The sequence below is a fragment of the Panthera leo genome, chromosome B2 (assembly GCF_018350215.1).
Source record: "Panthera leo isolate Ple1 chromosome B2, P.leo_Ple1_pat1.1, whole genome shotgun sequence".
Lineage (NCBI taxonomy): Eukaryota > Metazoa > Chordata > Mammalia > Carnivora > Felidae > Panthera > Panthera leo.
In genome coordinates, this window is record NC_056683.1 from 61,964,714 (window position 1) to 61,977,797 (window position 13,084).

Below are 13,084 nucleotides of genomic sequence, written 5' to 3' on the forward strand. Positions count from 1 at the left end.
GGCCTGTGGGCTATAATTTTCCAATCCCTGGTTGAGACGATTTAGCTTTAATGAGAGTCACATGTAGGCTATGGATGTACCATGGGCATAGGCATGATTACATGTTGGGGAGGTAGGGGTGACCTGAGAGCAAGCCACGGGACTCCTCCATGGAGAGCACTAAAATCTGGCAAAAGTACTGTGAGCAGGAATAAGAATGTGCCCTGCTGTGCAGAGTCTCCCAGGCTTGGATACAAAGCAGCCAATGGATAAAAAGCAGAGTCTGAAGCTAATGATTCACAGGTAATTTGAAAGTTTTTTTTAATTTTGATGCTGGAAAGGAATATGCAAAATGGTTAAGTATTTAAAGTTTCATTATACATAGTAAGTCATTAAAAAGTAACAAGTTGAAAACCGTGTGCTCAATATGCCATATAGGTCCTTTTTTGACTGCCCGTCTAGTTTGTCTACTTTTAAAAAAAATCAGAGGATCCTACTTTTTCTCTTAAAAAGAAAAATCTGTAAATTCCTAAAGAGAAGAGTATTTCTCATCTAAATCTCTGTGTGCTGGTCCTGGGACTTGGGGATGCTTCACTCTAGTGGTGATGGCGGGATAGAACTGATAGGTGCTGTCAGAGCACTGGGTCCTTTCAGATGCCCCTGCCTAGTGGTTCCATTTCCTGGGAAGTCATGGCTGCACGCTACTTTCTAGCAAACCTGTTCTTTCTCTTGGGCTCTCAGCATTCCAATCTTGGCATTTTGGGAAAAGAGACAGAGTAAATGGGGGAGATGGGGTAATGAGAAAAACAACCAAAACTGGCCGTTTGATTGTCTGTTTCCTGTAAACCACTCACAGGAATGTGATTTTTCATGGAGATGTTAGAACGTAAAGATATGCTGGACAAATTAAAGTACGTGTCTGTTTGCCCTTTTGATAATCACCATTCTTCAGTAGTATCTAATTTTGATCTCTTGCTGGACAAGTGAGAATAGCTTCATTTCCTCTCATTGAATTATTATGTCTGTCTTTTATATTTAGTGCAAAAATATTACAGTAAGACAAAGTAAATTTGCTGCTGATTTGTTAGGTAAGATCAAACTGCACCACACAGTGCAAAATCATATACTTCTGAGTAGGCAAACTGAGAATTGAATCACAATGTTACCACTTTAACAGAGTCTACTTCCTCATTTGTAAATGAATGTAGGGATAATAACAATGAGGATACTGATAATAATGACACCTCCTAGGGTTGCTTTAAATATTAAATAAGGGTTGTTTTAACTATTAAATAAGATATCACGTGTAAAGCACTTGCCTAAGTGCTGTGCTAAGAACAGTGCCTAGCACAGAGAAAATATTTGATACATACTTGTTGAATAGATTAAGGAATGTCTAACAAATGCCAAGGTCATGGCAACTATTCAATAAATGTCAGCTGTCCTTCCTTTCCCTCCCAAATGCCCTCAGTATTTTATAAAGCACTCAGCATTTCTATATAAATATAAAAACCATGACTTTTTAAGCTGCTAAATGCCAACAGATAACACTACATGTAGGCTTTGCTCAGCCCCTCTGTGCTTGCATTAGGTACACAAACAAAACTAATTGTTGCTTTCTAACACACTGATGCAGTGCATACTTCCTTCCCTGCCATATTTTTCGTATGGGATATCAAAACTGTGGAGTGACTATCTAGTAATATTGAGTGATGTTTTCCACAAGCAAATCCATTTTGATAACTAGCCAATTTCCTCATATTGATGAGTCAAGACCCAATTTGTAAGTTGTTCCCTCTGAATCAACATGAAAAATGATGCAAACTTTAAATATTTTGGAAACGTCAATATCCCTTTTAAGGCATCTCTTAAACTTCTTTTCCTGTATCCATCTACACTTTTGTTTATGATAGGTTCCCTTGTTTGGGAGTTTCTGCTACTCATTTATACGATGTGAATTGCTGCACTAAGTTAGGTCACTGCATAAGGGTAGTGCTTTTGAAGTTCTCTTTGCAGACTGTGGCCTTGGCTGCAATGGCAATACTGAATCTGTCACCTAGGATGCAGTAGGTTTCTTTTCCAACTGAGATTTTTAACCTGGCTGACTTTGTGTGGCCAAATAACCAGAGAACCCAACCTCTTCCCTCTGGAAGATTCTATTGGAAAAGGAAAGGGAGAGGGACAGAAGGATGGAGACAGAGATAGAGATGGAGGGAGACAAGGAGAGAGACATAGAGGTGGGGAGAGAGAGAAGGAGAAGAAGCAGCAGGAGGGAGGAGGAGGGCAGGAGAGGGAGAGAGGGAGGGAAGGAAGGAAAGAGAATGAGTAAGAAGGTACCTTAGCTCCCTAGGTGACACATTTAAGTACTAAAGGATGAGCTCTATTTTAAGTATAATCCCTACCTTTGGTTAAATGCAATCCCTACCTTTGGATAACCAACATAAACTTTTAAATACATAATCTTATGCCAAAGTCACTGAAGCACAATCAAAAAAGAATGTCTTTGGGCACTTGGGTGTCTCGGTCAGTTAAACCTCTGACTTCGGCTCAGGTCATGATCTCACGGTTCGTGAGTTCGAGCCCCACATCGGGCTCTGTGATGACAGCTCGGAGCCTGGAGCCTGCTTTGGATTCTGTGTGTGTGTCTCTCTCTCTTTGCCCCTCCCATGCTTATGCTCTGTTTCTCTGTCTCTCAATAATAAATAAATGTTTAAAAATTTTAAAAAATAATAGCTAACACTTACACAGCATTACCCACATACTGTTCTAGGCATCTGACTTACCTCTTGACACATAGTAAGTTTCATCTTCCAGCATCTCAGTGACGTGGATAATATTATTCCCATATTACAGAAGAAAAAATTGAGGAACAAAGAAGTTATAGGCAATGCCCAGTGTTGCACAATTTATAAGATGGACATGAAATTTGTCTTCTAAAAGGAGCCTTTTGGGAGTGGTAGGGTATGCTTTCCATAATTACACAAAATAGCAAAGAGAAACTGGGACTGGCCCAGAAAAACAAACAAACAAACAAACAAACAAGATATTATACTCTACAATATTAGGATTTGAATCCCAGGCCAGATTCAGAGTCCAGACTTAAGCCATCTGGAAAACTGTGGTTTTTCCCTGTTAGCTCTCATTTGCCCATTTTCTCATCCCTCCAGCATTCATCGGTGTACTTTGGCTCTCTAGTCTTTTCCTTTTACGTGCCTCCATTCTTGTCCATGATGCAACTGCTGCATCATATTAACTAACCCGAGCTTTTGTATGTGGGCCATTCACATTACCTGACATGCCATTACATGACAGAGTTGCCATTCTCCAGAACCTCAATTAGGGCAAAGTGCTAAAACCTCATGATTTTCCTCAGGGACAAGGTTCAAAGCTCCACCCTGCTTTGATGAACCAAAAGCAAAACAAAAACAAACAAAAAAACCGACCTTGTGCTTTTAGAGTCTGCAAGGATTCCTTACGCTTTCTCATGAGGAGGAATTTTATGCTGCATATCCAAACTCAAAATGAAAGTTTTAAAATTGGAAAATGAAAGTGCAGCTGGTTTTGCTGCAAGGTTTATCAGTGATGAGTCACCTATTTTTATTGCATAAGAAATCAAATCTAGTGTTGTAATGAAAACACGATACAGTGAATTTAGGATAATTCTTGGAGCATTCGAGATGTGCCTATTTGTTCAGGGACACTGTGTCCTTTGTGGTTTCTTCTAAGCACTTTAATCTTCTGTAAGAAAGGCGTTTTCTCAGTTTTTGAGGAAAGATGCTCTATTATCTAACCACCCACAATGACTGGTTTTAATGCAGCAATTACTGCAGGAACAGAGTGTAGACTATGCACTTATGCTTTGCATTTATGTTCCTTTGTCAGCACTGAACACATATTTGTATACTTGGCATAGTTTAAAGCATTCACTTTTAATCCTACCTCTTTGGTATTCACTTAACATCTGAGCTTTCCAGTTCCCTAAAGACTACATCTGAGTTTTACCTAAAGGTTTTGGACACTCAAACTCAGTGAAGGAGGGAAGAGATTGAGGATTGGATTGGTCCAAGTGTCTGGTACAGGGACTGAAAGAAGGAGGAAATAAAAGTCATCTTTGAACTATTTTTGCTATATGGAAATGGGTTTTCTTGTTAATCATGTCAGGATCATGAAGAACCACAGTATCACCTAAGGCATCTTCCTAGGTAGCTTTAAGGTAAAGATGTAATATTATAAATATTTTGTATTTTAAAGAACGTGTATACACTGATAATTTGAAGACTAACATTTGAATCTCATCAGCCTATGAAGTCATATCCTTTTTTATAATGCATTTATTGAAAATGTCATCTTACTTTAAGAATTACATTTCTACTAAAATCAATGAATAAGTGTTTGTTTTCATGTACTCCCTATACTCAAGACTGCAATTTAGAGGACTTCTTGCACAAATTAAATGCTGATCCTAATTGATTTTTATATTTGTTTAATCTAGACTGTGTTCAAAAGTACAATATAACCTATATAGTCATAATTCAATAGCCAGTGTACCATTGATTGAAGAATGAGTGCATTTCATAATATGAGATGCATGCACGTTTAATTCTATCATTTTTGTATATTTAAGGACATGCCATTAGTCTAGAGCTTATTCAGGATAAAGTGATAGAGTTGGTAAAGAATGTGCTTCCTCCATTTGTTACTGCTTCTTTTTGGTCATTTGTTTTTTGTTTTCTATCCAAGGAATATAGTAACAGAGGAATTATTAGACTTCAGGGTTCAACAATTTATCTCTTATTTATTTTCCCTTATAACAGAAACCAATTGTGTGACAGTCAGAAACATCTTCATTTCTTTTCATCAATTTTTAGAGCAAAGAGGTGAAATAAATTTCCTCTAAATATCAAGAAAACCAAAGTGAGAGCCAAGGAATTTGGAAGTAAATGAATTTAATTTTGCAGATTAAATAAAACTTATAGGACCCTCAAGAAAGAATGTGCTACCAATTTGCTGACCTGTCCATCCAATTGCAGTGGAGGATTTGGACCTTTTAGGACATGTGAACTGGGTTATTTATGGACAACAAAGACTATATTGTTTGAAAAATTAAAGAAAGCAGAATAATTATAGCTGTTATTCAAAACCAGCATGTAACATCCATAACTAATTTATGTGTTACCCAGCACCCTCTTTCTTTCAACATTTAGTAGCAAAATCCTTTTTTAAGCTTATTATGTCAAATTACAGGCCAAATGAAATTTCATCCTATGCTGATAATGGATGTCTATAATAGCCAAAAGAGCTTTAGTAAAGTACGATAATACATAACCATTTCAATTTGGAACTAAGCCAGTGTTGCAATATATTTATACAACTAATATTGTTAAATTTCTAATTTTCATTCTCTCGATTTGAATTACAAGTTTCTTCAGAATGAAATCCACTTATGAGGAGCTGGATGGTTTCTTACTTTAGCTTACTATTGTAATGGCTGCTATAGTTTTTTTTCATTATCTATTTAAATCCTCCATGAGATACCTGAAACTTTCATGTAGAACAAGTATGAACCTCTGTAAAAGTTGTACAAATCACATTTCTTAATTGAAAATGTATATAATTAATAAGTACTTAAGTATTTATAATTTTATTATGTATGTATATATGTATATATGTGTGCATATATAATTGTTAGATATAATAAAAAAAAATCAGGCATTACCAAACATATCATTCATGACTTTTTTCAATATATATTAAAATACTTATTGCAAGTAAAGACACAATTCTACACTCCAAGTATCCATTTATTACTTTCAATTACGGAGGGGGCTGTTTTAAAAAGTTTGTGTTATTAATCTACTTGATAAATATTTTTGCATATTACACTGTCTCTGTGGTTATAGCATTACTGGTGCTTTATTAGTTGGATTATGACAGTTCTGTCTTCAAGAGTAATATGCCTTTGTTTTCCATGCCTTCATGGTACCCCATTTAATCCATGAAAAATTTCTTTCAAAGATGACATTCACATGTAAATGCAGAAAATTTGTTCCGAGAACAAAGTTCAGATATAAACACAAATTTCAGTCTATGAATCAAATGTGTTAATCAAAATGCTTAGCAAAAAACACAGTATGAACCTATAACCATTAGAATGGAAGTCAACTCTGAACAACCGCGTGGCAGTACATGCTGCTCTCAGAATACACCCCATTGACCATGTGTATGATTCCTGGGGAAAGCAATAGAAATCTAAATTGATAAGTAAAAGAATTGGCAACCTTAATGATTATTGTCTAATATTAGGAAATAAGTCTGTTTTGTAGCTCTAATAAATATAATTTGGCTCAAAACTTTTTGAATATATTGCAAGGTGTAATTTGATCAATTTTGATTCCACTGAAAGATCTTAGTTAACATTATTACTTCTTTTCTAATAGTGGCTAGCATTCAGAAACTTCCTGCAGCATCTGTTCTAACAGACATCAACTTCCCAATGAAAGGACGAAAAGGAATGGTTGACTGGGCAAGAAACTCAGAAGATAGGGTAGTCATTCCAAAAAGCATTTTTACTCCTGTATCATCAAAAGGTAAATATGTGACATAATTTGAGCTTTGAACAAAACATTTCTAATAAGGTTATTTAATAGTACACTAGATACAAATCTGCTTATGTTAAACAACTTAGTCTGCAATCACGAGTCTAATTTTGTAAATACAGAAGACTTACACATAGTCTTTAAATCTGAATTTACTGGTGGAAAGGACCTATTAAAATGGAAAAATGCAAATTATAGATCTGCCCTTGACATAATTAGGTCTCAGTAATGTCAGTTTTATCCCAATGTAAAGCATGTGGCATAATATTTTAATTTGAGGTATGGAAACATACCACTTTCTACAGTCATTTTTAATTTTGCTTTGGTTTGTAGTTATTATTTTGGTATGTAAAGGCAAATTTAAGAAAAAATTAAGTTTTAAGAACATCTCCAGAAGCCTCTAAAATTAATGGCTACTTTCAACAGTGATGTTGTAGTCTTGATTTTTACCTTGGAGATTTTGACCATATATCTTAAACTCCAAAAGAAAGTTGTCTCTGAAGCTCCTTAGCTGCACCTACAGCTGCCTCTGGTCTCAGCCTGGTGAAGAAAGGTTACTTCATAAGACACAAAGCCACTGAAAACACATCTTTTAGAGCTACCATTAATATGTATGGTGTGTGGGCTTATCTGCACCATGCATGGTTAAGAAAACATTTCTTCTACTCGGCTTTGCATCAGCAAGTACTGCAATCCCCTTGTAATGAGCAGATTAAAGTTTTATAAGACAGTATTTTTCTTGTCGTTTCACTAATATTTTTAATTTCATTCTTTCTAGAATTAGATGAATCATCAGTATTTGTTCTTGGAGCAGTCCTATACAAAAATTTAGATCTAATTTTGCCCACTTTGAGGTAAGCTACGAAGTAATAAGCTGTTATAATCTTTGTAAATTATTCCAAAAATGTGATTATAGCCCATTCTATGAAAGTAGTCAAACAAGCTTTGTTAATACAAAGAGCCTTTTCTTAAATTAAATAGAAAATACCAATTTAATGAACAGCTTATTAGCATATTATGCACTTCAAAACAACTAGAAAAGACAATTTTGGTCTCTGATTATAGCCCTGCAATTCTTTTATAACTAATCATGACTTGCCTTAAGACTGAGGGAAAAAAATAAGAAAAAGAAAAAATTGAAGTCTCTGTAATAGAATGGGTCGTTTTAAAATTAATCTGTCTTCTCTCTTTATTTGCACTTAATGGTACTGTTCATCAGCATTACATGAAATTAAAGGAGTGCCACGATGACTGGGAATGCATGGTTTGTTCTTCATTTGCACAAGATCTCAATTTGCTTCTAAATAAATATTCAATTATAGCTACATTAAGAAAAAATGCTGTTGTTCAATTAGAGAACTATTTTTGGAAGAAATCCATTGATTTCTTTCCTCCCAGACACTAAAGGAAACAATTACACATAGCAATTCTACCAACATTAATTTATTTGCTCTATTGTCTTAACTACTTTACCTGATCTCACAGAAAACATCATTCACACCTACTTGGGTAGTGATGCTATCACTCAGGATGACCCATTTCTTTCATTTCACCCCATCTCCTTCAGGAGGTCTGAGACCAATCGTTTGTTTTTTTGTTTTTTTTTGTTTTGTTTTGTTTTTTGGGTTTTTTTGGGGGGTTTTTTGGTTTTTTTTTAGTTAGCACAACAGTGAGTTGTGAGCTCTTACTCACACCCTCATGAATAAAGCTTCCACTTTTTAGGGAAGAAAGGCTGAATGATCTGTACAGTTATACCTGGGGCATAACAAATAGCATTGTAAATAAACACAATTAGAGTTCAGTCCAACAGAAAAAAGCCTTGCAAGGAAGCAACTAAGTTTTCTGCAGCGGCAGTGACTAATTATGATTCTTTGGGAGAAATCTTTCCATGTGCAGCAAATTATTAGTATATTACTTGGTGAGTCATGGAGTGACCCTCTAGATGCAATGCAGGTTCACATTCAACCAGAAAGACAACTATGGGAAGTGTAGTTTTAACTCCTTTTTCTTTGGATGGAATTTGGGCATTCTGAATTTGAATCAGTCCGTATTTGCTTTTGTTCTACCAATAACAGATTTCAAAACAAGTAAGTTTTCTCTCAACTTTTCCACTGGTTTGATTAAAACACATTGGTATGCAGGATTACAGATAAAATGGATTTCTGGTTACATGCCTCTAACTCTGTGTATTTTGTTCATTTGAAAAGAAATGTGGTAAAGTTAAACGTACCCAGATACTCAAAGTTAGACCCTCATTTCCATAAGGAGTTCATTTGTATGAAGCTAATCTTTCAACAACTCTAGACTAGACGCTGACTTGGAATCAGATGACTCGGGTTTTAAATTTAATTTCACATAACAAGAAATTTTTAAATTTGCCCCAGTCACTCAGCAAGTGCCTTCCTTTAGTTCAGCTGTAAAATAGAAGCACCTTAATAAATAAATAAACAAATAATAAATAAATAAATAAATAAATAAACAAACAAAATATAAGCAGCGTGATGTGCAATATCCACCCTTTTTGCTGCTGAGTGATATAGTGAATGCAAGTAAAATATTCAACATAAAATGCTTTAGATAGTGAATTACTTTTTTTCCTACAGAACTAACAAAGTTAGATTGTATTATGATTAATCATGTTTTGTATAATACCATGGAACTCACTCACTTAAATAAAGCCAGGTTATTCCATACTTCTTAAATTTATGGTCAAGGGAATTGAAATTTTATTTAGGGTAGACTACTGGGTATTTTAATGAGTGATTTAATGGATAAAGCAGGGAATTGTCCAGAGCAGTGACTCCTGTAATACCATCTGTGAAGCAAACGGATTTAGATTAATTTGGGGGCAAATCATTGAACTTTTAATATGTAAATTGTGAAGTTGAACTCAAAGGTTCTTTCTGACTTCAAAATTTCCTTGTCTTTATTGTAGTAAAATTGTAGAATTGTGCAGTTCTGATATATTCTTTAAAGTCCTCAACAACCTTTACATAAGAACTCTGAATATGTATACCTATTCAGAGTTTCTATGTATAAAGTAATTAGGTAAATGACCAAAGGAAAACAATATTCACATTTAGATTCATTGACAAGAAATAATGATAATGGAACATGCAGGATTAAATGTTTGTTTAAGTACTATTTGAAGGTGAAACATTAGCATTTACTTCTCCTTTTCTTTTATTTTGTACAGTAAAATGTAACCATGAAGCATTCTCAGGCATGCTTTTTTTCCTTTCAAAAAACTATTTCAGAAAGTTGAGTTAGTAACTGTACAATTATAGATCTGCTAAGTAAGAATAAGCCTTTTAAACGACAAGAGTTATGTCTTTGTTTCAAGTCACTGAACAAACATTTACTAAGCTGCAACCCAGCTAACCTTACTGGTCTGAATTCTTTTACATCTGCTTTACTGTTGAAACTCCAGAACAATGCTTAGTAAGTAACAAAGGTCCCAGAAATGTTTACTGGAATAATTAATTGTCTTATCTGATAGAATATTCTACATAAGCCATTTTTAAAATAATTAGATACATAGACATTTATGGTATATACCGTACAACTATTTTAGGAGCAGAGGAATAAAATATATATATCTTGTTGTTTTACTGTATAAATTGTACTATGTGAATTGAACCCAATAGGAAAGGGAATATTTTATTTATTTATTTTTTGTTAAAGCTTATTTATTTTTGAAAGAGAGAGAAAGAGAGAGAATGAGAGGGGGAGGGGCAGAGAGAGAGAATCCCAAATAGGCTCCACACTCCACACTGAGCCTGACATGGGGCTCAATCCCACCACTGTGAGATCGTGCCCTGAGCTGAAGTCAAGACTCTAACACTTAACCTACTAAGCCACCCAGATGCCGCAGGAAAGGAAATGTCTTCTTATTCATCATGAAAAAAATACTCAAATTTGCTCTTTATGTTTAGTCATCATTTACCAAATTTTCATAACACATTTTCCTGAGTGATCATTTTACTAATTATCTGTTGAAACTTTAAAAACCGCATTTCCTATACACAGAATAATGTTAGGCTTGCTGTTAAGTTTCCAGAAATTTTATATCTTGATATAATCATTTTCAAAACAATACTTTGCATAATTTCTCTCATGGGGACTAGGAAGGAGAACTTGATGTAATGTTTTGAATAGATATGATTTAGAAATTTTCCTTCACACACAGGCAGAAATAACTTTGCATCTTGACTCTTTTATTTAGAGATTTATTTTCTTCTCTTGCCCTAATATGCATTCAACTATTCTTCAAGCTATAATTTTTATTTTGCTGTTGGATTGTCTTCCTTTTACAATTAAGTAGATTCAGATTGTCCCTTCAACTGAAAGAATGTGCTCTACTCAAGTCCAAGCTAAATATGTGCTATTCTCAGCCTTCTACTTTTTATCCCTCTTTAGAATAGTTTTCTATGGTTAAAAAGCATAGAACCAGGATAGTAGTGCTACAAGGCCCTTTAACGGTTCGTACCATCTAGAATTTCAATTCTACACATGAGAAGCTAAGGTCCTTATTAGTTCAGTGACCTGTCCAAGATTATATGCCCAGTAGGTGACTGACTTCACGTCTTCTCTACCCAAACCAGGACTCTTCCACTGTCTTGCTGCTTCTATGATGCTTGTATTGATTCATTTGAGCAGTACAAACTGTGTACCTCTATGTTAGTGTGAATACATATTGCTGTTCTGCAGAAAATCTTGTAAAGTCAAGGAGGAGGTGACCATGTATGAACAGACTCAAGGATACTTGAGAGTCAACTTGGTCACTCCGAACCAAGCTACTGACACCAAGGCGAGAGCCTGTTACTCTTCCCAGCCCCTCGTGACCATTTTGGGGCCTGATAGATGAAAGCTGGCCAGCAGAGGACAGATGGTCTTTTGGGAGAGGCAAGGCCACCCACACACATGCCTCATTCCCTGTGTGTGGAAACTAAAAACCACTCACAGCCTGGCAAGTTCCCAAGCTGCTGGTGAGGATTTTTAACTGAAACAACCTTTTAGTGGGATGATTTGGCAATCTCAAGAGGCTTTAAAGATGCATTGTCATTGAAGAAGCCACTTCTAGGAATTTATGTTACTGAAATTATTTCAAGGAAGAAAAGGTGTATCCAATCATATATTCAAGCTAGAGTTTAAGAAACAGTTGTAAATAATCCATTTTCTAATTCATTTAATAGTCAGGTTCTGGTTTTATAGGAATTCACAATACTTTTTAATGTAGGAGTAATATGTAGTTTTCCTGTAGGACATGTGAAAAATATAGCCTGTTTAAAAAGAAGAGCATTTTAATGTAGCTATTAATATTCACGACATTGTAAAGGATCTAATTAAAATTATATGCAAATTCCACTATAGTTTAAAATGCCAGGGAAAATAAAGATGAACCAAAAGCAACAATGTTCTCATAAGCCAGTAGTGATTTGAAAATTATCTTTCAAAAAGGAAAAAAAATATTTTTCAATAATGCAAAATCACATGAATGTGATGTCAAGTGCACCAGCCTGATAAAGATAAATGATGCTGAATTTTTTTCATATTTAGAAAATGGAACTCATTTGAGTTCATATATTATAGGAATTAAAAGCAAATGGGAAAAGCAATTGAACTAAATTATATTAGAAATAATCAAAACATGAAAAACATAATTACTTTTAAACCAATACATCCTGAAGGCAATCAACCTGAAATTGTTGAGTTCTCTTAAGAGCACCTGTTCTTCAGTTTCAGGACCTAAACTTTTAATCTTGCTTCTTCATTCTGAGTTTGCAATGACATATTGTAGTTTTGTGATATCCTGTATCGTTTTATAATATCCTATTGTGAAAACACTAGAAATTAAAATCATCTATGGAAGTAACAAATTTGCATGACTAATATTAATGAATATTATTATGCATTCAGTATATGATTTACAAAACTCTGAATTTAATTTGGACACACCTTTTGAAAGTGAATTTAAATCCCTGATCACTTAGCTTCTTTGTAGTTTTAGGTGTTACATCCCTTAGTAAACCTACTTTGAAATTGTAATTCGTTTTAAAGCTCTAAGTTAGCTGAATCCTACTTTTTAGCAGCCATCAGCTGATTTTAGTTTGAAAAGCAAATATATTTAGCTTAATGATTTCAATGAAGTCCTCAGTTCCTACAATATGTGAAATCATCTACTTTGGTTTGGTTTTATTTAAATTGAGGGGCTTTTTGAAATAATTATGAAAACTCTCACTTTAGAAGCTATATGAACTATAATTCTAAAAATGGAAAAAGACTACAGTAATTTTAATGTTTTTATTAAACCATTAACATATTTTCACTGTACCTTATCTGATTACACTTTATTTGCACAATTACTTTCACAGTCCCCTCCACTGATGTTTTTTTGTAATACTGCATTGCATTTTTTCATGTGATAAAAAACAGATAACATGAAATTTACCATTTTAACCATTTCTAAATACATAGCAGTATTAACTATATGCACCTTATTGTGCAAC

At 34.5% G+C, this 13,084-nt stretch overlaps 1 protein-coding gene across 2 annotated transcripts in view; it reads left to right on the forward strand.

The window, feature by feature from the left end:
* LOC122220060 (adhesion G protein-coupled receptor B3) overlaps positions 1-13,084 on the forward strand; it is a 362,141-nt gene that overhangs the window by 42,034 nt on the left and 307,023 nt on the right. For both annotated transcript variants that reach the window (XM_042939127.1, XM_042939128.1), the window contains 2 exons: positions 6,417-6,566; positions 7,354-7,429. In XM_042939127.1, the coding sequence (XP_042795061.1) occupies positions 6,417-6,566; positions 7,354-7,429 (226 nt within the window). The remainder of the gene's footprint in view (positions 1-6,416; positions 6,567-7,353; positions 7,430-13,084) is intronic.